We start from the raw sequence: 27,475 nt of genomic DNA on the forward strand, positions 1-27,475 counted from the left end.
GTTGCTAGTCGGGCGGGTGGGCGGGTGCGGGCAGCAATCGGTTGAAGAGCATGCATTTAGTTTTACGAGCATTTAAAAGCAGTTGGAGGCCACGGGAAGGATTGTTGCATGACAGTGAAGCTCGTCTGGAGGTTTGTTAACACAGTGTCCAAAGAAGGGCCAGATGTATACAGAATGGTGTCATCTGTGTAGAGGTGGATCAGAGAATCACCAGCAGCAAGAGCGACATCATTGATATATACAGAGAAAAGAGTCGGCCCGAAAATTGAACCCTGTGGCACCCCCATAGAGACTACCAGAGGTCCGGACAACAGGCCCTCCGATTTGACACACTGAACTCTATCTGAGAAGTAGTTGGTGAACCAGGCGAGGCAGTCATTTGAGAAACCAAGGCTATTGAGTCTGTCGATAAGAATGCGGTGATTGACAGAGTCGAAAGCCTTGGCCAGGTCAATGAATACAGCTGCACAGTATTGGCTTTTGTTGATGGCGGTTATAATATTGTTTAAGACCTTGAGCGTGGCTGAGGTGCACCCATGACCAGCTCTGAAACCAGATTGCATAGTGGAGAAGGTACGGTGGGATTCGAATGGTTGGTGATCTGTTTGTTAACTTGGCTTTCAAAGATTTTATAAAGGCAGGGCAGGATTGATATAGGTCTATAACAGTTTGGGTCTAGAGTGTCTTCCCCTTTGAAGAGGGGGATGACCGCAGCAGCTTTCCAACCTTTGCGGATCTCAGACGAAAAGAGAGGATGAACAAGCTGGGTAATAGGGGTTGCAACAATTTGGCGGATAATTTTAGAGAGGGTCCAGATTGTCTAGCCCAGCTGATTTGTAGTGATCCAGATTTTGCAACTCTTTCAGAACATCAGCTGTCTGGATTTGGGTGAAGGAGAAGCGGATGGCTTGGGCAAGTTGCTGCAGGCGGTGCAGAGCTGTTGGCCGGAGTAGGGGAAACCAGGTGGAAAGCATGGCCAGCCGTAGAAAAATGCTTTTTGAAATGATCGATTATCGTAGATTTATCGGTGGTGACAGTGTTCCCTAGTATCAGTGCAGTGGGCAGCTGGGAGGAGGTGCTCTTATTCTCCCAGGACATTAGTGTCCCAAAACTTTTTGGAATTAGTGCTACAGGATGCAAATTTCTGTTTGAAAAAGCTAGTCTTAGCTTTCCTAACTGACTGTGTATATTGGTTCCTGACTTCCCTGAAAAGTTGCGTATCGCGGTGGCTCTTCGATGCTAATGCAGAACGCCACAGGATGTTTTTGTGCTGGTCAAGGGCAGTCAAGTCTGGGGTGAACCAAGGGCTAAATCTATTCTTAGTTCTACATTTTTGAATGGGGCATGCTTATTTAAGATGGTGAGGGAAGCACTTTTATTTATTTATAGATATATTTTTACCCCTTTTTTCTCCCCAATTTCGTGGTATCCAATTGGTAGTAGTTACAGTCTTGTCTCATCGCTGCAACTCCCGGACGGACTCGGGAGAGGCGAAGGTCGAGAGCCATGCGTCCTCCGAAACACAACCCAACCTAGCCGCACTGCTTCTTGGCACAATGCACATCCTACCCGGAAGCCAGCCGCACCCATGTGTCGGAGGAAACACCATACACCTGGCGACCTGGTCAGCGTGCACTGCGCCCGGCCCGCCACAGGAGTTGCTAGTGCGCGATGAGACAAGGATATCCCTGCCAGCCTAACCCGGACGACGCTGGGCCAATTGTGCGTCGCCCCATGGGCCTGCTGGTCGCGGCCGGCTGCGACAGAGCCTGGGCTCGAACCCAGAATCTCTGGTGGCACGGGTAGACCACTGCGCCACCCGGGAGGCCGAGGGAAGCACTTTTTAAAGAGCAACCAGGCATCCTCTACTGACGGGATGAGGTCAATATCCTTCCAGGATACCCGGGCCAGGTCGATTGGAAAGGCCTGCTCGCTGAAGTGTTTTATGGAGCGTTTGACAGTGATGAGGGGTGGTCGTTTGACCGCAGACTCAAATCTGTCGTTCTGCCCCTGAACAAGGCAGTTAACCCACTGTTCCTAGGCCGTCATTGAAAATAAGAATTTGTTCTTAACTGACTTGCCTAGTTAAATAAAAAATAAAATAAATAAATGGATGCAGGCAATGAGGCAGTGATCGCTGAGATCCTGGTTGAAGACAGCAGAGGTGTATTTAGAGGGAAAGTTGGTCAGGAAGATATCTAAGAGGGTGCCCATGGTTACGGATTTAGGGTTGTACCTGGTGGGTTCCTTGATAATTTACACCTCCCTACTCCCTTTCTTCCTCTTCTTTCTCCCTCACGCATTCTCTTCAACCCATTTCCCTCACTCCATCTCACTCTCTGGCACTCTTCTTTTCTCTCTCTCTCTCTCTCTCTCTCTCTCTCTCTCTCTCTCTTTTTCTCTTCACCTCTGTCTCCCCCCTCTCTCTCCTGTACAGAGTGAGTCCCTGATACACAGGCCAGGGATTGTTCCCAGGGATAAATGGGTACTCTCTGTCTCTGCACCCTGCCCCCTGCCTCTCCCTGCTCCCCTGCCCATTTTCTCTCCCTCCCTCCCTTGCTTTCTCTCTCTCTCATCTCTCTTCCCTACCCCACTCTGCCCCCCCTCTCTCTCCCTCACTCTCCCCTACCCCTCTTTGCCCTTTCCTCTCTGTCCTCCCCTCTCTTCCCTCTCTCTCTCTCACTCCCATTCCCTCGCTCTGCCTCTCGGAGGAATGTGGGTCCGGAATGTCTTTTCCTGCTGCTGGTGAGAGGGACAGGATTCCCATTGATCCAGAGCTCAGTATGAGGGTGGGGTGTGTGTGTGTGTGTGTGTGTGTGTGTGTGTGTGTGTGTGTGAGAGAGAGAGAAGACTAGAGAGAGAGAGAGAAGACTAGAGAGAGAAGACTAGAGAGAGAGAGGGGGAAAGTAGGTTAGGGATGCCCTGCAGTCTCTCCTCTGCCAACTCTGAGAGGATCAAACCCTCAGACTAAGTCCAGCCTCTCAGGGTTCAATTCTCTGGGAAGTAATAAAGGCATCAGGTTACTCTCTTTGCGCTGGCACTGTCTAAACGACTGCAGGGGGGCTGACCTTTACCGGCTGACCTCTGGCTGACAGGGCCTGACTGATTGAAGCTGATGTGTCTCGCTCCTCTCCCCTCTCTGCACCGCTCTACAACTCTCTGGCTCCCTTTGATGGCATGTTAAAGTGTCATGATCAGCGCTCCTTTCTGACAGATGCTGGAGGTCTCTGCCCTGCCACTATGGCAGGGCAGAGTGCTCTCTGAATATGTGTTTCTGACCTCTCTGTGATGCAATCTCTCTCCATGCTTAACTTTGACCAAGTGGTGCTGATTCTGCAGGGCTGAATTACCTTATATGACCCCCCTTTCTGTACACCTCTATCATTTTGAATGGTGCACAAAATGCACTTTGATGACAGTTTACTATGTCCCCCTCTCTCTCTCCCTTAGTGTGTGATTCTCTTTGAGGACGTGTCATGTAACCCTCTTCCCCCTCTCTCCATCAGTTCTGACTTCATGTCTCACTTTGAGCCTCGGGACCTGAAGGCCTTCTCCGTGGAACCCCTCCTCCTCTACCCCACCCACTACACGGGCGAGCCAGGCTACGTCAGCGACACAGAGACCTCCACCATCTGGGACGACGAGGCCACCGCCACCGACTGGGACCGCCAGCACCAGCACGCCAGGAAGACAGAACAGCAAGGCCGCATCCACACCGTGGCCCAGAACAGTGTGACGGGAGACTCACCTCCACCCGCTGCCCGCTCCACACGAGACGAACTCTGAGGAAGAAAAGAGAGACTTGTTTACACACAGACATACACATAGATATACACACACACCTGGACGGACACACACTGCACAGGCATGTGCACTGCACACACACACTCACTCACAGACCCAACCAACTGGATACACACTAAACGGCTCCGCTCGGTGCTCTTTCTCATTGGCTATCTGCTGGCTAATAGCATAACAGCAGGCTGAGATGCGAATCCCATTGGCTGCCTGGTGAGGGGCGGAGTGGTCTGTGCACTGAGGAATAGAAAGTGGGCTTCAGGCCCAGGACTCCAGCTTAATTTATTCCCCATGTACTCTACATGACACACACACACACCTTGGAGAGATGCAGAGAGGGACTGGGGGGGGCTGAAAAGCCACACCATGCTGGGACTATATGAGAGAGACTGGGACAAACCGGGACTCTACAACATGTGGAGTACAGATATTGCTGTTGGCAGTGCAGAGATACAATTCACAAATAAATCATTTTTTATTGTTAAAAAGGATGATTATTGTAATTTATAAATAACAGATGTGGTTTATGGGCAGGAATAAAGTTATTTTGCAGCTGTCTGAAAACGTGTTATGTGTGTGTATGCGTGTGCTTGTGTGCATGCAGGCTGGAGACTGACATACTGTACCCAGGAGTACTGTCAATTTCAATGATGTCACTGTCACTCAAGACACACCACATGCATGTGTATGGATATGTCTGCAGAATGTGTATGTGGTGCAAGGCATGCAAACACACACACACACACACAGTCATAATCATTTGCCATCAGATTCTTTCCAAGAAACAGGACAGGCATGATGGAGGACAGTGTTCCTCTGTGGCCTTGTAGTAGTAGTTAGCAGGCTGGCCCTGTTACACACGGATCAGACTACACTCGTCTGGCTTTACACTTTGCTGAGCCTTTCATCTAACTGGAGAGGTGGTGGGGGAAAGTTTTCAGCCAATAAAACGTCTTGACCAAATGTGTGTTTTTTTTCACTCTGCAGTTTGTTTGTGAGTAGGCCACAAACACCTCAGTTATGGCTACAGTGTTTGAATAGACTATATAGACTAGCCTGTGTATTGCTGTTATTTTAATTGTATCACTAATCTAAGCTTCTACACTATTCCCACGACCTTGGGATGTCAACCTCCCTCTGTGTAGCACAGACACATCTCCGGTCAATGTTAACATTTCAGTCTATAACACAGTTTATGTACTGTGTGTCACATTTAGTGTCACCTGGTCAGAAAGAAATCCTTGTCATAGCCAAGTAAGGTACTGTATGTATGAACAGGTAGACAAGATACTGAGGCATTGAGCTCACTATTCAGCACAGTACATCATCCCAGGGTGTTCACCATGCTCTGGTTGTAGGAGCGTATAGGAAATTCCTCTCTGGGTTTTACTGTTCCTGTCTGAAGAGCTATCAGTCAAGAAGGCTCAGGACTGCAGGGGAAACAGAGAGGAACAGAGAGAGAGAGATAGAAGACAAGAAACTGTCCAGAACAGAGGATTATACAAGACACATGATTTTCATAAAGAGACAGGCAGGGCGGATGTGGAGATATGCTTCTGAGCCCTGAAGACCTATGTTGCTGGACAGGAGGAGGAGGACGAGGCCACAGTAGCCTACAGTACAGGACAGCATTACTGCCCAGTCTGACCATTCACAAACAGCAGCTAGCTATTATGAGGGCCCAATGTGGTGTTTGTTTGCCTTAATGCCTTAACTAACTGCAAAAATACCCGTGAACATGTTTTTATTCTGTCTGTGTTGACAGTGTCTGTGTCTCGTTCAGGAGAAGCAGAAAGAGAGGTCATGTCACCACCTTCTGGTCATGAACAGTGGTTGAATTGGGAACTCAGAGGTGGAGGAGCCCTATTGGGGGGAGGGTTAGGATTAGGGTTGAGCCATGCTCACTGTCATCTGCCATGTCTCTCCACACTTTCTTCATTTCCTATGTCCACACCCTGGCTCAACCCTAACACTGGCCATAACCAGAACACTTAACCTAGCTTCATGTCCACACCCTGGCTCAACCCTAACACTGGCCAGAACCAGAACACTTGACCTAGCTTCATGTCCACACCCTGGCTCAACCCTAACACTGGCCATAACCAGAACACTTAACCTAGCTTCATGTCCACACCTTGGCTCAACCCTAACACTGGCCACAACCAGAACACTTAACCTAGCTTCATGTTCACACCCTGGCTCAACCCTAACACTGGCCACAACCAGAACACTTAACCTAGCTTCATGTCCACACCCTGGCTCAACCCTAACACTGGCCACAACCAGAACACTTAACCTAGCTTCATGTCCACACCCTGGCTCAACTCTAACTCTGGCCATAACTTTAACGCTGGTTTATTGTACCCTTTTCCTACTTTTTATGCCAATGTGCAGGGGCCTGGCTCCAGGTAGCTCTGGCTCAATTTAACCGCTGGTCATGAGTAATACTGCAAGTTATCATTGATTAGAGTTATTGCCTGAATGAGAAGGACAACCAGCCAGGGGATACTGACGGTACTGAAAGTCTGACTAAGGCATAAATTCCATCAGATCAAGCATTAACCGGCGATAGCCGACACCCACATAGCTGATGTTTTGGCAGTGTTGGAGGTGGAACTGCATGGAGCTGTCAAATCAGTGAGCAGCTGCTCTTCAGATTATTGTCACGAAGCCACACCCATCCCACTCGCATTAGAAGTTCAGAACGAGAGAGTGTTGGCTATATTGAAATAATGATGCTCAAATAAAAAATCATTAAACTGCATAATAAGGATTTCTAATGGCCTAATCAAGGTGTAGATTACATCTCACATTCCCGTGTGAAATTTTGTAAACAAGGCTGCATGGGATTTTTCTCACAGCCATATTCACTTTAGGTATAGGGGAGAATGGGGTAAGTTGAGCCAAAGGGGTAAGCTGAGCCCACCTTGTTTCTAGGAAACCATACACAAAATGTATCATTTGACCAAATATTTAGGAAGAGTCACCATTTCCTGAAGTCTGTGAAGGAAGAAACCACATGGAATAAGTGTTAAGTACCAAAAATAGATTTCAACCAAGTCAAATTAATGTATTTTGTAAGAGGTTTCATGATGCTTGTATCTAAACCAAAGTAGATTATTTTAAGATTGTTCTATTCCTCAGTCGGTCTCTATAAGCTTCAATATGAGGTCCTAAACCTAGCATGAAAGTGCATTATTGTAGCTGTGTGGGATAATATAGTCAAAATGATTGCCTTGGGGTAATAAGTTGAGCCAATGGCAATGGGTTAAGTTAAGCTAATTGAAGCGTTTTCGTACCCATTTGCAGGCCTACAGAGCCGTGCACAGAGCTTTGGGGGGGATATTTATTTTCTTTAACAACACAATCACTGATCACATTGTAAGAAAGCTAGTGTCAGTGACTTCTAGGCCTACTAACTAGAGATGATTAAAATCTGGGGGAAGTGTGGCTATCAGCTGATCATAGCGAATGATGATGTAAATCTTCTAGCTAGCTAGATATCTATGCTATCGAAACAAACTCGTTTTTACTGCTCCTGGCATCTAGTTTTACAAAGCCAGCTGATCCCACGAGCTTGATAGCACAGCGTGAATCAGTCTGGTATTTACGTCGCTGACTAAACTCTACTCCATGGTGAAGGAAGTTTCTGGTGAACTGGAGCAGAGACAAAGAGGTGAATATAATGACGCCCTAACAACTAGATTCGTTGTCCACTCCTCCCTATTCCTCTCTCTTTAGATTGGTGGATACATCTCGTTATTTTTATACTTTTTTGAATATTCGATGAGGGGTGTTGACATCAACTACCTGTATTCAATGGAGATGCTATGCAACTAGCCTCATGCCATAAATATGCATAGCCATCTTGAGAAAACTTTCTCAAAGTTTGCCGGGATGCCAAGTGTCCTACTTATATCAGTACACTCTTAACAACCTAAGTAAGTATTACAGAACTTCTATTCCATCAAATAAACCTCATGTAGCAAATAAGCCATAAACATTTTTTTTGACCAAATTCAACACTCTCTCATTGACCTCCATACAAAAACTCCTAGCTTGGTGAGCTCTCATTGACCTCCATACAAAAACTCCTCACTTGATGAGCTCTCATTGACCTTCATACAAAAACCCCTCGTTTAGTGAGCTCTCATTGACCTCCATACAAAAACTCCTTGCTTGGTGAGCTCTCATTGACCTTAATACAAAAACTCATTGCTTGGTGAGCTCTCATTGACCTTCATACAAAAACCCCTCGTTTAGTGAGCTCTCATTGACCTCCATACAAAAACTCCTTGCTTGGTGAGCTCTCATTGACCTTAATACAAAAACTCCTTGCTTGGTGAGCTCTCATTGACCTTAATACAAAAACTCCTTGCTTGATGAGCTCTAATTGACCTCCATACAAAAACCCCTCGTTTGGTGAGCTCTCATTGACCTCCATACAAAAACCCCTCGCTTGATGAGCTCTAATTGACCTCCATACAAAAACCCCTCGTTTGGTGAGCTCTCATTGACCTCCATACAAAAACCCCTCGTTTGGTGAGCTCTCATTGACCTCCATACAAAAACCCCTCGTTTGGTGAGCTCTCATTGACCTCCATACAAAAACCCCTCGTTTGGTGAGCTCTAATTGACCTCCATACAAAAACCCCTCGTTTGGTGAGCTCTAATTGACCTCCATACAAAAACCCCTCGTTTGATGAGCTCTAATTGACCTCCATACAAAAACCCCTCGCTTGATGAGCTCTAATTGACCTTAATACAAAAACCCCTCGTTTGGTGAGCGAAAGAAACGAAGCAATGCCACCTGCTGGAGAAGACAGATTTTTGGCCCAGTTATCCCTCCCACTTAGCCTCTTCCTCTCAAGCATAGACCAGGCTTTGTTGAATTCAGCTCAGACATCGATTCGGCCAAGATCAATACAAGAAAATGATAATGATGCAACGCTTACCTTGTACCTACATTTGTCCTCTAGTTGAGTGCCTTTCTTTGTTTGCTGAAATCCATACTTTTTCCAAAAACATTAATCAAATACAACTACCTTCCTTGTTGAGATTCAAATGGCACACACGTATTTGCTCTGAGTTGCCATCTAAGAGCAACAGCAAGCAGGGGCGGACTGGGACAAAAAATGTTCTCTGGCATTTTAGCCACACCAGCCCACCTCACCACGCACGTGACACATAACATAGGCAGTACACTGTACCAGTGACCAATGAAAAACATAGCCCTCCACCTTTTTTAACCAGCTCATGTAAAAACACAGATACAACTCACCACTATAACTGTGCCTCTGTTACCTCCTTGTTGTGCAGTCTGACTCTGATCTTCTCTGCTGTCACTCGGTCTGTCACTCCTAAGTGTAAATTGCTGTTACATATAAAGCCAACATATTAAGGAACTGGCAGTATATCCGCGTCTCTATGTTTTCTTCCTACCTTCACTCACCACTGAGCTGTCTCTGCTAAGTCTAGCATCCTCTCCCACAGCACAGGTACCAGAAGACCATGACACCCCCCCCCCCCATCCGAAAGGGTTAACTACTATTACATATATAGAGCCAAAATATTAAAACTGTCAAATATTAAAACTCTCGCTCTGTTCTCCCGACCTCCACTGCACTTGACTACTGCAGCAGCAGCAGCTGAGCTGTCTGTGGTGCTAAGCCTAGCATCACTGGGACCAGAAGACCAGGGGGCCACACTGTCTGTGCTGGGCCCAGCTATCTCCAAGAGTAACACTTTATTTAAGGATCCATAATAAACAGGCATTTATAAGGCATTTACAAACCGTTTGCTCATTATTTATTATCATTACTCCCACATTTGTAAATGTTAGTAAGCTGGTTATTCACACATGTATATATATTTACTTAAGCACTCTGGTTTGTGTGCTTATTATTTACCAGTTACTGAAGGAATGTCTACGAATGGCATGTCCATCTTTTTGTGCGAAATTTCACTGGTCACTCAAAACATTTATAAAGTATTTATAACATGTAAATAGCACTCACTTTAGGGAATGCAAAAATACTTTACTAATGATTAGTAAATTGCTTGTTAATGTGTGGGTAATGATTAATAAATGGTGAACACACAATTTATAAATGCCTTATAAATGGTTTATTACGGATCCTTAAAATAAAGTGGTACACATCCTAGTTGAATAAACACATATATTAGACAAAGAAGAAAATCACTGAATAAATGTTATATACACATTGAACAAAAATATAAATGCAACATACAACAATGTTAAAGATTTTACTGAGTTACAGTTCATATAAGGAAATCAGTCAATTGAAAGAAATTCATTAGGCCCTGATCTATGGATTTCACATGACTGGACAGGGGGAGTTTTTTCCCACAAAAGGGCTTTATTACAGACATAAATACTCCTCAGCATCCCTCCAGCCCTCCTCAGACAATCCTGCAGGTGAAGAAGCCGGATGTGGAGGTCCTGGCTGATGTGGTTACACTTGGTCTGCGGTTGTGAGGCCGGTTGGACGTACCGCCAAATTCTCTAAAATGATATTGGAGGTGGCTTATGGTAGAAAAATTAACAGTCAATTCTCTGGCAACAGCTCTGGTGGACATTCATGCAGTCAGCATTCCAATTGCATGTTCACGCAAAACTTGAGATATCTGTGGCATTGTGTTGTGTGACAAAACTGCACATTTTAGAATGGCCTTTTATTGTCCTCAGCACAAGGTGCTGTGTAATGATCATGCTGTTTAATCAGTTTCTTGAAATGCGGTGGATGGATTATCTTGGCAAAAGGAGAAAATACACATTGAGCAATTATTATGCATTAATTCAGTGTTTGTTGTAAAATATGATGACTTGCATTTAATAAAAAGCAGCCCGAAATGTCAGATGGTCTGGTCCATTTTTAGCCCAGCGGGCCTGTCTAACTTGTTTTTTTTGCTCAAAATGATCATTATCTGGCTAATAATGGAGACCTCAAGGAAAAGAATAGGCTGGTGTGTTAGAAATGCCAGGGTTCATTTTTCGTCCCAGTCAGACCCTTCTAGATCCACATTTGGTGCAATGTGTGAGACATTGAGGAAGGTTGACATTGTTGGTTTATTGCACAAGTGATAGATTTTGTATTAGTTTGTCCAGTGCATTAAGAAACTAGACATTAATTGTGAAGGCAGTGAAAAGATTTTGGATCTCCAGGACTTCACGGCCAAAACATTACAGGGGATATTGAATGATGTCTCCCTCTTTCATGCTCCTGAGGCTGTGTAAAGATCTGAGTATACATTTGAATCCGACTGAAAGAGTACATTTTTGTTTACTTGTGTAATATTAGGAGTATGCTTTTCCCCCCTTCCCATATTATTTATGATAAAGTTGCAGTGTTCACCCCATCCAGTAGGTGGCGGCATGCACATCTAACATATGCTTGCGGGAGAAGAAGAAGAAGAAGAAGAAGAAATAGAAGATTCAACATCATGGCGGTTGCCGGTGTTATTGATGAGCATGGAAGGTTTCAGCCTATGTTGGCCTTGCAGGATTATAGTAATTCTTCATTTGGAGGAACTGATACAGACATCAACATCTCATGCGGGGAAAGCGACTACAACACGATGTCCGATTCCACCAATCCAACCCCAAATTCTACACCGAAGCCTGTATCCATACTCGCGCGCATATCGCTCATGCCAGGTGGTGAGCGACACGGATTATCGCACACTCCAATTGTTAAAAAGAAGCGACATGTTTGTACGTTTGATGGCTGTGTCAGGGCCTACGGGAAATTGTCTCACCTGAAGTCGCATATAAGGACACATACAGGTATGCGCGACCTTTATTAAATAATTTCATCCAAACTGCTCGCACGAGTCAATGATCGTCTGTATAGCCAAGCGCTAAAGTACAACTTGGTTCTATTTTAAACGCTTGATGTGCTGCAAGTCCTGTCTCTCCCATTTCATAGTTTTTCAGGAACATATACCCATGTGGGTGATTGAAAGATGAAGGTCCACACTTAGGGTTGCCAACTTTCTCACTACCAAATAAGGGACAAAATGTGTTGTGCCAGTGCACGGTGCCACGGTGGCGTGGGTATGGTGTGGTGTGAATTAATATACTGTGTATATTCTTTTTCAATTGGAAAGGAAAAGCATTTTCATATTCCATTTAGTCTATAACTTTACTAAAACTATCATTATGTAAACTTGTGACTAAACCTCCAAAATAAATGATCAAAGAAATCACAATTTGGACATTTTACAGCAAAAAAAAAACTATTTCAAATGCAAAAGAGGGGCATGAGTCACCCACCAAGTCTTTTTCCATTGATATTTTTTGCTGCTCTTGACTGATTCAAGCAGTCCTTTGGCATTTTGCATAGCCAAAGATGACCCTTACATGACAAGTCACAGTTCAGATATTTGAAGTTAATATTTGATCAGCTCTGTGCTGCATCTGTTTCTTGAGTCTGATCATTTAATGGTCATCAGAGAAAATCCTCTCTACGAAGACATTTGAGCCTGGCACACTGAGGACAAATGAGACAATCCTGAACATGTTGATCAAGTTGTTTTTTCCTAGGTTTTGGAAAACTGCCACCCACTCCTCACTGGTGGATTTTGTGGTATCCTGTCTGGATATCTGGATTTCCTCCCGGCGAGCACAAAACTCTTCATAGAGTTGGTCCATACTGACTGTCTCTGTCATTTTGAGGGCAACCACCAGCTGCTCCAGGTCAGTGAGGGAGAGCTCCTCATAGAGGCCAATCAGTTTCACCATTACATTTTCTGGTGAGAAATCAAACCACTTGTCAATGTATGTAATGACAGTGTCATAGAACTTAAGTCCTGTTGCTACTTGGACATTTGTGCTGACAAATGTTTGTCCATCAGCTGCTTGGTCTGGTATCCCAAAACAATCGTTCCTGTTTCTGCTGAAGCATCTTCATTTTGGACTTCCTCGTAAACATCTGTGATGCAGAGCGTTGTTTCCTCCAGGTTTTTTACGAGTTGGTCAAAAACACCCCACGTTGTGTAAAATGCACAGATAAATCTCAGCAGCTTCTGTTTTTTCTTCATACTTAAAAGTATTCTTCAGTGCCACAGGACAGGTTTCCCCAAGGGACCTGAAGTATGAAGTAAGAGCTGGCCAGCTTTGCAGGAGACGGTTGACAGCTGGATGAAGAGAGCCATCGTGTGCAAACATGTCGCAGAACTTCACGCCACTCAATGTCAACGAAGGCTAAAAATTCACGCAGTTCCTCTCTTCGGGAAGCAGAAACTGAGCTTGATGTATGTAATTTGCAGTTTCATCACTGTCTTCATAAAAGTCAAGTAACTTGCACTGCACTCCATCAGACACAGAAATCTCACGCACACTGGAAACATTTTTCTATTTCCCTTGTTTGATGCATCACTGGCAACAGAAATACACGGGCTCACCTTCGGTTGGGGACAGATCTTCCAAAATATCACACAGTCTTTGGTCCTAAAACATTAATTGTAATCATCTCAGCTTTCGTTCTTCCCAAGTGCATCATCTTCACAACATTTGAGTCATGAAACAAAACAGCATTGAGCTTAACAAGACAGTCGGTGCTGTTGTAGCTGAGTCCATGTTTAACCGAATGGTACACATACGAGGCCACGATTTGTCATTTTCCGCAGTAGACGTCACGAAGAATGCGCCAATATTGCTAGCACATTTAGCTAGCATGGCCTTAACCCACATCTTTTTTGCTTCCCATTGTTTGTTGTAGCTGCACAGTCTCTTCTTTTGCAGGTTTATCCATATTTCTTTGATATGCTAAACTGACCGAACAACAAATTACTTTGCAGGAATTGGCGCATTTACGCTATACTGTGATTGGATGAATATACGGGTCAAGTGAGTCCTTTATGAGAAAAACCAATTTAGCCCACTATAAGGGACATCTCGTCTAATACGGGACAGCTGGCAACCCTATCCACACTCCAGTCCAGTTGGTTGCCAACGGCCATATAAAATCCACAGAAGAAGACTAGAGGAGAGATTACTAAAAACTGACTAGGCTTCCCCTTTTATCTGTTGATTAATTGTCAAAGTAGAGAACACAATTTTGTTTGACTCAAAGTTGGGCAAAATTCTATAAAGATCCATCAAAAAAGAGGAAATTGTACTAGCTAGCTAGCTAAATGTCCATGAATGTTTCATGTGTTTCTACCTGTCCCCAAATTAATATAGTTGGTTCAGAGTTAGTTTTGCTATTTAAACCTACATGTCCTGATCACGTCTGGTGTGGATGGACAGAATCAACATGCGCCCAATTGTGGACGCACGCGCGCCTGGTGTAGTCAGCATGTTGGCCTCCATTGGTCATCTATTAGCCTACAGTCCTGTCGTGTCTTTGGCATCATTAAACTGAAGACATGTTTATCAAATAACTCTAATTATTACGCGATTAAACTGATTCATCGTGTAACTGTAATTAACTAGGAGGTCGGCGCACCAAGGAAAATATTCAGATTAAAGTTATTTTCCTAATAACTTTCAGATATCATAATATCTGATCTATTAGTCTTCTGATTAATGACGTATTCGTTTACCTCGTCAGTCTCATTCCAAACGTCGTAAATTGTTGGTTATCTGCACGAACCCAGTCTTCACTATGAGTAATCCATACATCAATTGTCTTAAAATCATTTATTTACTAACTAAGTAATTCACAGAAATGCATCACAAACAGTAGATATGGTTACAAAGAAATTATGGGAGAATGTGCCCTAGTGGGCTAAACCGGCATGGCGGCTTGTTAGACAAAAGGTTGATAAGAGTTGATAATCATAACAATTGAAATGCTAATCCTTTGCACATGAACACTCACTCATTCGGGAACAATTGCAATCAATATATACTGCTCAAAAAAATAAAGGGAACACAAACAACACATCCTAGATCTGAATGAAAGAAATCATCTTATTAAATACTTTTTTCTTTACATAGTTGAATGTGCTGACAACAAAATCACACAAAAATAATCAATGGAAATCCAGGGCCAACCGCACCAGCATATGGTCTCAAGGGGTCTGAGGATCTCATCTTGGTACCTAATGGCAGTCAGGCTACCTCTGGCGAGCACATGGAGAGCTGTGTGGACCCCCAAAGAAATGCCACCCTACACCATGACTGACCCACCACCAAACCGGTCATGCTGGAGGATGTTGCAGGCAGCAGAACGTTCTCCACGGCGTCTCCAGACTCTGTCACGTCTGTCACGTGCTCAGTGTGAACCTGCTTTCATCTGTGAAGAGCACAGGGCGCCAGTGGCGAATTTGCCAATCTTGGTGTTCTCTGGCAAATGCCAAAAGTCCTGCACAGTGTTGGGCTGTAAGCACAACCCCCACCTGTGGACGTCGGGCCCTCATACCACCCTCATGGAGTCTGTTTCTGACCGTTTGAGCAGACACATGCACATTTGTGGCCTGCTGGAGGTCATTTTGCAGGGCTCTGGCAGTGCTTCTCCTGCTCCTCCTTGCACAAAGGCGGAGGTAGCAGTCCTGCTGCTGGGTTGTTGCCCTCCTACGGCCTCCTCCACGTCTCCTGATGTACTGGCCTGTCTCTTGGTAGCGCCTCCATGCTCTGGACACTACGCTGACAGACACAGCAAACCTTCTTGCCACAGCTCGCATTGATGTGCCATCCTGGATGAGCTGCACTACCTGAGCCACTTGTGTGGGTTGTAGACTCCGTCTCATGCTACCACTAGAGTGAAAGCACCGCCAGCATTCAAAAGTGACCAAAACATCAGCCAGGAAGCATAGGAACTGAGAAGTGGTCTGTGGTCCCCACCTGCAGAACCACTCCTTTATTGGGGGTGTCTTGCTAATTGCCTATAATTTCCACCTGTTGTCTATTCCATTTGCACAACAGCATGTGAAATTTATTGTCAATCAGTGTTGCTTCCTAAGTGGACAGTTTGATTTCACAGAAGTGTGATTGACTTGGAGTTACATTGTGTTGTTTAACCTCTCTGGGCCAGTGGGACGCTTGCGTCCCACCTACTCAACAGCCAGTGTAATCCCGTGGCGCGATATTCAAATACCTTAGAAATGCTATTACTTCAATTTCTCAAACATATGATTATTTTACACCATTTTAAAGACAAGACTCTCGTTAATCTCACCACACTGTCCGATTTCAAAAAGGCTTTACAACGAAAGCAAAACATTAGATTATGTCAGCAGAGTACCCAGCCAGAAATAATCAGACACCCATTTTTCAAGCTAGCATATAATGTCACATAAACCCAAACCGCAGCACTAACCTTTGATGATCTTCATCAGATGACACACCTAGGACATTATGTTATACAATACATGCATGTTTTGTTCAATCAAGTTCATATTTATATCAAAAACCAGCTTTTTACATTAGCATGTGACTAGCATGTGACTAGCATTCCCATCAAACACTTCCGGTGAATTTACTAAATTACTCACGATAAACGTTCACAAAAAACATAATTATTTTAAGAATTATAGATACAGAACTCCTATATGCACTCGCTATGTCCGATTTTTAAAATAGCTTTTCGGTGAAAGCACATTTTGCAATATTCTGAGTAGATAGCCCAGCCATCACAGGCTAGCTATTTTGACACCCACAAAGTGTGGTACTCACCAAACTCCGATTTACTATTAGAAAAGTAATCCATAGTTATATCCAAATAGCGGCGTTTTGTTAGTGCGTTCAAGACACTATCCGAAGGGTAAATAAGGGTGACGCGCCCGACGCGTTTCGTGACAAAAAAAATCTAAATATACCATTACCGTACTTCGAAGCATGTCAACCGCTGTTTAAAATCAATTTTTATGCAATTTTTCTCGTAAAAAAGCGATAATATTCCGACCGGGAGTGGTTGTTTTCGTTCAAAGATAGAGATAGTAAACATGGTGTCAGCTCGGGCACGCGCGCCCCAGTCTCATTGTTCTCAGATCGACCACTTACAAAATGCGCTAATGTTTTTCAGCCAGGGCCTGCAAAGCCACCATTCAGCTTTCTGGTGCCTTCTGAGACCCTATGGGAGCGTTAGAAAATGTCACGTCATGCCAGAGATCCCCTGTTTTGGTTAGAGATGATCAAGAAGGCCATGAAATGGTCAGAGAGAGCGCTTCCTGTTTGGAATCTTCTCAAGTTTTGGCCTGCCAAATGAGTTCTGTTATACTCACAGACACCATTCAAACAGTTTTAGAAACTTTAGGGTGTTTTTTTATCCAAATCAAACAATTATATGCATATTCTAGTTACTGGGCAGGAGTAGTAACCAGATTAAATCGGGTACGTTTTTTATCCGGCTGTGCAAATACTGCCCCCTAGCCCCAACAGGTTGTGTTCCCTTTATTTATTTGAGCAGTGTATATATTTACGCTCAGTGTGTCGTCGGGATCTTTGATGAAGAGTTCGTACTGTTGGAGAGTTTTGTCCTCGCGTTCTCTCTCTCTCTCGGTTAGAATGGATATTTCAGTGTCATTCATTAATGTCGTTATAGGACAGATGTTTCGTCGGTCTTCGCGTTCAATGATACCGAATTCCTAGCTGCAGACTAGTAATTAATATCAAAGACTTGTTATTATTCTCCCGGTATCAATAGTCTAAGAGTTTAACAACGTGGTATGGTTAAAGTTCAGAACGAGGAATGCATGGTCAAACCTTCAGCCAACTCGTAATGGAGGTCAGCTCGGTCTGGTGATAGAAAATCTGGGTGGGGGTTATATCCGGAACATAGAAAAGGCTGTCTCATGACGCCAGGTCCCGTCTGTTCATGGGGGCGTGCCGATGACTTGGTGAAACTTTAAACAGAAATACAATTTTCTCACATTAACATCTTACAAGCATCCCAACATATTCCAAATAGCTTTATCCTTATTCATTCATTTTATACAACCATTAGATGTAAGTCTCACATCTGAGGCTATTATATAAACAGCGCCATGGTAATGTGGCCGTATTGTCTCATGAGTTTCACAAAATTGTACCAAATGGACCAGTTCGTAGCTGGATTCTTCACCGATCTTTTATACCTTCTCCAGAACATAAATGTTGCTCGGTTCTCCAGTCCTGTGAGGTGGAAGAATTCCTGTGTTCTTTCTATGAAACCCACTCTGTCTCAAAACTGTGGCCATGAGGTAGGACATTCTTTTAGGAATTTACGACCGCTCTCACAGAGCCTGGGTAGGGGGAGGTAGGGGGATGGTGCATAGAAAACCCAAAGAGGGCAACGTCATGACAGTCCAATGTAATGGATGACCGAGCAATCGAGGCTATGCTTACCATGTGTGTGCATCACATACAGAGTAGCAAGTATGTTGGTTGTGAATAATAACTGTTTCTTCATCCCATCCCAGGTGAGAAGCCCTACAACTGCTCCTGGCCCGACTGTGACAAGAAGTTCTCCCGTTCTGATGAACAAATCCGCCACCTGCGGACTCACACGGGGGAGAAACAGTTCCAGTGCCCACTGTGTGCCATGCGCTTCATGCGAAGCGACCACCTGCTCAAACATGCCCGTCGCCACCCTGGCTTCGAACCATCCATGATCAGCCACAAGGGTAACCAAATAATGGACTGAAGGAGCTTAACAGTACTCCTTATAGTCCAAGGACATTACATGCTGTTTAAAGGCAAATTGGCTCTGGAAGCCAAAACAGCCTAATACTCAATCTAAACGTGAATTGATTCTCAATTGCGGTACGGTTCTAGAAACATAAATCCCTTTATTTTCATTTCACATCAAAATAATTTCACATACTCACTCACTGTTGACTGTTTTAACTGGTTTAACAGTTGCAGCCGACAGTGTTTTTTTTCAGTGACGACACGTTTGTGGCGTCCTTCCGTTTACACACAGGTGTTCGGAGACAGATTACTAATTGGCACAGGTAGTCCACTCGGTCTTCTGTCTTTTTTCCGTAAACAAGCACTAACATAGAAATAAGGCTGTGTGGAACCCTATAAAAGTGCATATCAATTGAACCATTTTGTTTTTAGAAAATTATTTCTTGCTGATATGAAAAATAGGGTCATAATGCTTCTTAAACTGTACCGCAAGCGATGCATGTTAATGTTAAGACCAAGCTTCGGGGCTCTTTACAAAACTCCCTTGTACAGAAGACGCCTTTGTCCAATGACTCTTGTGTAATGTAATTGAACTGTGAGTCATGATCAAGGGCTACCATAAAGGGGGGAGGTAGGGCCTGGGTGTATTCATTAGTCAGATTTAAAAGAAAAAATGTTTGGTATAGTTTACTCCAAACAGAAAATGTTTTGAAATTAAAAAGAGTTTCTGTTGGACAAATTCAGGTAGGCCCCTCCCTGTTTCGTTCTGTTTGGTTCCTAGAGTAAACGGTAACCGTAGCAAAACGTTTTGCAATTGAATCCGACTAATGAATACACCCCTGGTCAGACCAATGGATCTCCACTGGAAGCAGGTGCGGGATAGGAGAGGAAGAGGTTCTGTAGCCATGCCCTGGTCCCAGATCTGTCTTAAGAAAACTCCTTTGACTATTGTCATGATGCCATACATTCATGTTTGGCTTGACAAGGACCACACGTGGCACAGCAGAGTTGGCTAAATCACACATACAGATGGGACCAGGCCACTGTAGCCTACTTCAGCCTGTCTCAGATAACTCATCTTGTATTTTGTATTATTGATGATCAATACCCACAGGTTAGGTTTCGTTAATGCTAAGATAATGTTTAAGTTTTGTACGTTTTATAGCTTTTGGTATAGTGGCGATAATAGTAAGATTACTGTGGATAGTAATTGTTTATGGAACAGTTGTTATATTTGGTAAACTTACTGCTGGTACTGTACTATAGATATGTTAAACTGTGTGTTAAACTGAGCTCTGAGATCAATAATGGCACTAAGTGTTTTTATGATTTATTTTATCCCTTTGGTGCAATTTTCACAAGTATGTTGTACATTTTCACAACTCTTTGTTCCAAACTCAAAACAGATCATCAAAAAGGCAGTTTCACAACTCTTAGCACATTAGATTGACTAAGTACAACGCAATCATACAGTCCATTTTTCAAACTTAATCAGTTTCATCTAGAAATACATGTTCATATGAAGTAATTGCCTTTCACAATGCAATGCTCACATTACTTTTGATATGATTGTCTTCTCATTTGTTTAAATACGTTTAATTGATAATCACTTAACCATTTGGTAAACCTATATAATGGTTTGTCTGCAACATTTTGAGAATAATGAATGTATGTTTAAGGTATGAACATAAAGTATGATATACTGTAATGTAATATTATGAATGATTTTACTTCAGTAAGTTAAAATAAATCTGATATTAAGATCAGATGTATTGTATGTAATGCATCCCCTATACAGTAAACATGTATCCAAAATGAAGTTGCTGGGGTCTTTGTGTGGTGTTTCAAACTGCTTTCTAATATTGCATTGGCCAACACAGTACTGTAATACCGTAACATACGTAGCAGACGTTTTTAACCAAAGCAACAAGTGAGTCCACACATTATTGTAAGTGACCCCAGTGAGAATTGAACCCACCACTCTGCTGTTGCTAGTGCCATGCTCTTACTACGTAACTGAGCCACACATGACCACTAAAATACATGATTACAATACAGGTGGAAGGAGTATGATCGACATCCCCATGAGAGTATCACCCTCCTCCAGGTCATGAATGAGGCAAGCAATGACGTCAATTGAGACCTATGACAGGCTTGGATTTGCCTCGCCAAAAGGGTTTATCCCCAGGTGCATGAACAACGAGCATGTTACAGAAGCAAATGATGTCGATGAGAACCTATGGCCAAATGCTCAAGACAGACTTGATTCAAACTAGTGCCTGAAAAATGTCATGTTTCTTTCATTTGACAATTATATCTGAAACATTTATTTTAGAAATCAATATTGATTGTGAAAGATGTCTTCAATGATCACACATGGGATAGATTTAACATTGATAGTGCCAGTATTGCTGAATGTGAATTGTAATTTACTGTTCTGTAGAAGATTATTCAAAAGGGCAATTTGTACATTTACAGTGTACAAAACATTAGGAACACCTGCCCTTTTTATGAGACTGGCCAGGTGAAAGCTATGAACCCTTATTGATGTCACTTGTTAAATCCACTTCAATCAGTGTAGATGAAGGGGAGGAGACAGGTTAAAGAAGGGTTTTTAAGCCTTGAGACATGAACAGTGTATGTGTGCCATTCAGGGGGTGAATGGGTAAGACCAGATTTAAGTGCCTTTGAATGTGGTATAGTAGCAGCACCGGTTTGACTGTATCAAGAACTGCAACGCTGCTGGGTTTCACACAACAGTTTCCCGTGTGTATCAAGCAACCCAGTATCACAAATTGCTTATTGGAAATTTGGAAAAGTATTTTTTCGTGTGCAGTACACGATTTTGTATCCAGTGCATTACAATCCCAGATAAAGACAGTCGGTTACTTAAGACAGAAACAATAGGAGGGTGGTTGGTTGAGGAGAACTGGTGGGCGTTAAAGGTTGTGTGTTCGAATCTCATGATTAACTTCACAGGGTGGTGAAAGTGCACGGTGATGAGCTTGATGTGACTTTACAATAAATATCGAGGGTCTTATTCTGGTGACATGATCATCAATGCTGGGCTGCCGTTTGACAAATAAAACTACATCTCATAATCATCTCATGTAGGCTATACTGCACCCTGCTGGCTAGAGTGCACATGCCAATACCACAGTGGGCACATTTTTAGAGAAATTACATGGGAATTTAACCAGAAAAGGTATTTATGTGCACTACATCATCACGCACAGCCTTTTATATGAAACAAGTCAATTTGATGGAATCACATCTCTGGTGGGAAAAAGCACATTTAGTTTTTATGCAGATTTTAGAATATTCACATGAAAATCTGCCGTCCATTGGATGGAAACCTAGCTATTGTATCACTAATTTATGGTAAAGAAATTACTAAATAGATAGTTAAATGGTAATTACATAGTAATAATAATAATTGGAAGTATCGTTCCAACTCCGTAAATCTTATGTTGTTAAAGGGTCGAACAAATAAACGACATCATAGTAATGATCATTTATTTTAGGTAGAGAATTTTGGCAGTGAAGACGCACAGAAACTGAGTTCATGAGAGAAAATTCACAAGTGTTGCATGAGAATCAACCACAGTACATCTTGCCCAGCATTTAGTACTGAATGACCAATAACAGACCAGTACACTGCTCAGTGAGATGGCCAGAATGTCAGTATTAGAGAATGAGCGTTATAGTAATTACCAGTGTGATGGAGAGAATAGGTATGAAACGTAGGAGTGTATATGGTAGGGACTGGTTTCACTGTGGGGGTTAGACAGGTGGGGTGGAGGTGTTAATGCTGGTTAGGCAGTGTGTGGGAGCCGGTATCTGTGGGATTACGTTAAAAGGGGTGTGAGTGTCGGTGTGTAGATGCCTAGACACAGGAGGAACTGAATTCGTCTCAGTGTGGGCTAGTGTGAAAACGTAATTCATATCGTCTGTGACTCAAACTATTGGTGGTGAGTGTTTGGGTGAGGCTCGGTGCACAGGGAGCTGGCTGTTCAGAATGTTATAGATAGAAAAGTCATGTAAGAACAGACATGCCTATTCTGAATGACAGTCTGTTCTGCACAGTACATTTCCAACTGAACATCCTGTAAGAGGCTCGGCACACTTTATAGTTCCTGCAAATGGAGTACAACGCAATACGTGAATGTCATTTTTTGTCACAAAATGGGTGGCTCTGTGTAGTATGTAGGCCTGTCTCGTTGCTACGCAGATGTTCTCCACTCAAAGTTTGAAACGGAACGTATTATTTCTTGCGCCACACTAGTTGAACCAGAAACATAGATTTTGTTCCTCTTTCTCTTTTGGCACAAAGTTCACAAAATAATTAACTTGACATCTATCAAGAAATAAGCACCAGTGCTGCTATAAATCCGTGAAAACAAAAGTGATGAAAGTGGTGAAATGCTGTTTTATAAACTGCACATTCTCTAAGCTCTATGGAAGAATTTGTAACTAGAATTGTAAGAAATGTACTTTAAAATAGCAACATTCCGCTGCCAAGAAGAAGGCTCTAAAATGTTCTTGCTCAGGGCCCCGACCACATTCAGCCACGTCGACAGGCCGAAAGCGCCCACAGCCACATCCACCACCTAATGCCCCCTTTTTTTAATAGATTTCGTAAAAACATTTTTACTACCCCCTTATTCTCCCCAATTTTGATCTTGTCTCATCGCTGCAACTCCCCACCGGGCTCGGGAGAGGCAAAGGTGGAGTCATGTGTCCTCTGAAACATGACCCGCCTAGCCGCACTCCTTAACACCCGCCAGCTTAACCCGGAAGCCAGCCGCACCAATGTGTCGGAGGAAACACCATTCAAATGGCAACCGGGGTCAGCCTGCAGGCCCGCCACAAGGTGCCACTAGGGCGTGATGAGCCATGTAAAGCCCCCCCGGCCAAACCCTCGCTTAACCCAGACGACGCTGGGCCAATTGTGCACCGTCCTATGGGACTACCGGTCCCGGCCAGTTGTGGCACAGCCAGGGAATGAACCCGGATCTGTAGTAATGCATCTAGCACTGCGATGCAGTGCTTTAGACCACTGCACCACTCGGGAGGCCCTAAGCCCCTTTTTGATCCAGAAAAACCCCCTCATTATTTAATTACAAATCGGATTATTTCACATGGGGAAGATGTGGGAAGCTAAAAGGCTAGCTTGCTTGCTGTTTTTAGACAACCAACTAGCAGTCACAAAATGAGGTAATGTAAATATGAACCGAAACTTTCATTACATGTAGCTATTTTTCAAATATGCAGTTTTTATTTTTTCTTATTAACTCAGTGGTGATGTTTTCAACGTGATTCTTCTTTGCTTTACTACAAATGGGAAGACGACAAGACAATATCTGCTATCGCACACTTGTGAATGTTGCTATTCGCGGGTCTAGGAACCCTCGCCGGTGCGAGGGTATCATGTTACCAAAAGGTGCGCGTTGCTCCAGAAAATCTGACTCCACCCAAGAGTACACACACAATAAATGATAGAGTGATCTATGGATAGACCTTAACGCTGCATGTCCTGAATAAGCCCCAGTACTCATGAATGTAATGTGCAAACACTGAGCATTAAGAGTGGGAGAGTCTGTCCCTCTGTCACGATTCCAAATGCATCACAGCAAATCTGGCACTGGCTTTTTTCTGACATCTGAATTCACATATTTAAAAACATTGTCTTCCATTACCCTCTTCAAGTTTTCCTCTTAAAAAAACACATAGAAGAGAAACAAAACAAAACTTAACTTTGTTCAGCGGTGAAAAGGAGAGGAGCAGATGACTGTTTGCAGATGGCAGATGGCTGTTCGCCTACTAATCTCACAGCAACCCCCCCTCCAGGTCTGATCACTACTGTGTTTCCTTTTCTGTCTCCCTCTCCTCCAACCCTACCCACTCATCCCCCTACCCAGATGCTAATGTGCCATCTCGATCTTCACTCTCTCTCCTCTTCTATCCTATAAATTCTCCCTTCTACCCTATTCTCTTCACATCCTATGACTTGCGCTGTCCACTTTTCTCCCGGCCGGCTCGGCCTTCCTCTCCTGCTCCGTGGCTGAGTGACTTATTGCAAGCTTACAGAACGGGGCTGCGGGCAGCTGAGCAAAAATGGAGGACCTATCATCCTTTCACTCCCTCCTCTTCCTCTGTATCCGCTGCTAAAGCCACTTTATATCACTCAAAATGTAAAGTTTCTGCCTCTAACCCTAGGAAACTCCTTTTCCACCTTCTCCCTCAATCCCTCCATTTTTGCGGACGACTTTGTCAAGCACTTTGAAAAGAAGATTGACGACATCCGCTCCTCATTCATTTAGCCACCAGTCCACTGGTCCCACTCACACATAACTACCCTACGCCTTGACCTTTTTCTCCCCTCTCTCTCCAGATGAAATCCTGAGACTAGTGAGGTCCGGCAGTAGGACAATATACCCACTCGTCCCCATCACCACCTCCTTTCTCCAGACAATTTCTATTCCTCACTTCAATCATCAACTCATCCCTGACCACTGGCTGTATTCCCCTCTGACTTCAAAATGGCCAGTCACAACCCTCCTCTAGAAACCAACACTATGTAAAAAATGTTACCAGTATCCCTTCTTTTTTTATTTCTAAAACAATTGAGCGTGCCGTCTCTGACCAACTCTCTCGCTATCTCTCTCAGAACGATCTCATTGAACCAACCAGTCAGGCTTCAAGACTGGTCACGCCACCGAGAATGCTCTCCTCTGTGTCATGGAGGCTTGCCGCACTGCCAACGCTGACTCTCTCAGTTCTCATCCTCCTAGATCTATTCGCTGCCTTAGACACCGTGAAACATCAGATCGTCCTCTCCACCATCTCAAGGCTGGGCATCTCAGGCTCTGCACACAAAGTGCAAAGAACGTTGGCGTGACCCTGGACAACACTCTGTCATTCTCTACAAACATCAAAACAGTGACTTGCTCGTGCAGGTTCAAGCTCTACAACATCCGTAGAGTACGACTATACCTCACACAGGAAGTGGTGCAGGTCCTAATCCAGGCACTTGTCATGTCCCGTCAGAACTACTGCATCTCGCTGTTGGCTGGGATCCCCGCTTGTGCCATCAAACCCCTGCAACTTATCCAGAATGCTGCAGCCCGCCTGATGTTCAACCTTCCCATGTCCGCACGCTCCATTGGCTGCCAGTCAAAGCTCACATCCACTACAAGACCATGATACCTTCCTACGGAGCAGCAAGAGGAACTACCCCTCCCTACCTTCAGGCTCTGCTCAAAACCTACACCCCAATCCAAGCACTCTGTTCTGCCACCTCTGGTCTCTTGGCCCTCCCACCTCTATGGGAGGGCAGCTCCTGCACATTCCAGTCCAAGATCTTCTCTGTCCTGGCACCCCAGTGGTGGAACCAGCTTCCCCCTTAAGCTAGGACAGCAGAGTCCATGCCCATACTCCGAAAGCACCTGAAACCCTACATCTTCAAAGAGTATCTTAAATAATCCCCCTCCCCCACAATATATTACCTTTCATAAACTAACACTCCCCCCCACTTGCTCTGACTTTTCTGATAGCTACTTTATACAGGAAAAATGTACTTACTATGACTGAGATATGTCCCACCTAGCTATCTTAAGATGAATGAACTGTACATTTCTCAGGATAAGAGCATCTACTAAATGACTAAAATGTAAATGTCACTCATTCCACTTACTTCCCACCTCCTGACATCACCTAGCCACTAACAAATGCATTTCTATCAGGACTGCTAATCAATGCATCAGGCAGCGCAATCCGGGCCTCACAGAGTCCCATCTTATGTGTCACTACACCCTAAAGGTGAGATAGGACAGCTAAATAATATCAAAAGGACAAAAACGTGTTAAAACCAAGTAGTAACCTATCAGAATGCCTCTATACTGGCATTCATCATACAGCTAACAATGAGAGGTGCAGTCTTGCGTGGTACACACAGTGCACACTGGGAAATAATGGAATCAAAGAAGACATCACACAGCTCCTGTCAATCAATCACACAGATTAACACTGACACAGGAGCCGATCATTCATCACCATTAAAAAAGGCAACGGGACATCTCAGTCTCGCTCTCTGTCCAGGCTCCCATCTCCCTCTAATAGGAAACATACAGGCTCCACAGGAAAGAAAAGAGTCGATAAAAAAGCTGAATACTGATGGGGGATGGAGTCACTCTTCCTACCTGTGCAAAACCTCTTCATGTGGAGAGGGGGGACGACGACTGTCTCGCTCTACCACAGACATGGCACCACTGTCCCACTACACAACCATAATAGTCCATAGGGGTTTTGGGGGAAGTGCCAGAAAGGGAAGGCCACAGGCTGCTACGGGAAGGGATGCTGGGAGAGGGAGCACTAAGAGATGGGGGTCTGATTAGGGAAAGGAGATGTGGGAATAGGGAATTCAGAGTCTAAACTCATTGACTTCAATTTGTTCCCCCATGTCTGGTCCTTTTCAGTCTCCCACCACCACTCCCAGCCCATCCAGTCGGGTGTCCGAAAATGTATGCACTCACTATTGTAAGTCACTCTGGATAAGAGTGTCTGCTAAATTACAAAAAATAAAATGGGTCCCTCCAGGCATAGTTCCCCTATCCTGGGGTCACAGGGTGACCTTGCTGAGGCGCAGCGACAGGCCGGAGCGCTGCTGGGCGCGGGGGAATGTGGAGGCGTAGCGACTCCTCAGTTGGACCGACCTCCCAGCAGTGCCTCGTACACGCAGCAGGAAGTCAAAGTTGGCTGAGGTGTTCATGGCGTAAAACACATTGGCGGTGTCTGGAATCACCAGCTCTGGAAAAGGAGTAATTACAAATGAGAGTATAAAAGACTGAGTGTGTGATATTTGAGTGACAGGGAGAATACTTGTACCTCTTTCATCAGAGATGACCTGCACCAGCTCGTATCCCTCCCCAGGCTCACTCTCCAGGTTGTGTTTGGCCATGGCTCTAGAGACCACTGCTGGAGTCTTATCCTGACTTGTCAACTTGGGAGGGAACAACACCATGTACCAAATCAAAAACCACTTTAAAGGGTTCCATCCATTTATTCAAAATGTCTTGGCCATCTGAATCAAAGTACTAA

At 44.1% G+C, this 27,475-nt stretch overlaps 3 protein-coding genes across 4 annotated transcripts in view; 2 read left to right on the forward strand and 1 right to left on the reverse strand.

Moving 5' to 3' along the window:
• The window catches only part of LOC115192568 (procollagen galactosyltransferase 2), a 28,800-nt gene extending 24,039 nt beyond the window's left edge, over positions 1 to 4,761 (forward strand). The window contains exon 12 of the mRNA XM_029751220.1: positions 3,507 to 4,761. Coding sequence (XP_029607080.1) covers positions 3,507 to 3,786 — 280 coding nt within the window. The 3' untranslated portion in view covers positions 3,787 to 4,761. The remainder of the gene's footprint in view (positions 1 to 3,506) is intronic.
• Positions 4,762 to 11,235: 6,474 nt separating this feature from the next.
• Positions 11,236 to 20,191, forward strand: LOC115192570 (Krueppel-like factor 9). The gene is made up of 2 exons (XM_029751223.1): positions 11,236 to 11,605; positions 18,166 to 20,191. The coding sequence occupies exons 1-2, from the start codon at positions 11,263 to 11,265 to the stop codon at positions 18,387 to 18,389; spliced, it is 567 nt and encodes a 188-aa protein (XP_029607083.1). The 5' UTR covers positions 11,236 to 11,262; the 3' UTR covers positions 18,390 to 20,191.
• Positions 20,192 to 21,878: 1,687 nt separating this feature from the next.
• The window catches only part of LOC115192569 (ral guanine nucleotide dissociation stimulator-like 1), a 31,073-nt gene continuing 25,476 nt past the window's right edge, over positions 21,879 to 27,475 (reverse strand). For both annotated transcript variants that reach the window (XM_029751222.1, XM_029751221.1), the window contains 2 exons: positions 27,263 to 27,377; positions 21,879 to 27,184 (listed from right to left, as the gene is read on the reverse strand). In XM_029751222.1, the coding sequence (XP_029607082.1) occupies positions 26,997 to 27,184; positions 27,263 to 27,377 (303 nt within the window). In that variant the 3' untranslated portion in view covers positions 21,879 to 26,996. The remainder of the gene's footprint in view (positions 27,185 to 27,262; positions 27,378 to 27,475) is intronic.

This window comes from Salmo trutta, chromosome 4 (assembly GCF_901001165.1).
Source record: "Salmo trutta chromosome 4, fSalTru1.1, whole genome shotgun sequence".
In the NCBI taxonomy this organism is placed as follows: Eukaryota; Metazoa; Chordata; class Actinopteri; order Salmoniformes; family Salmonidae; genus Salmo; species Salmo trutta.

Bases quoted from the DNA above. Each gene is read 5' to 3' on its own strand.
- LOC115192570 (XM_029751223.1), top strand. From the start codon at position 11,263: ATGGCGGTTGCCGGTGTTATTGATGAGCATGGAAGGTTTCAGCCTATG. The intron at 11,606-18,165 runs GTATGCGCGACC...ATCCCATCCCAG, and splicing joins GCATATAAGGACACATACAG to GTGAGAAGCCCTACAACTGC.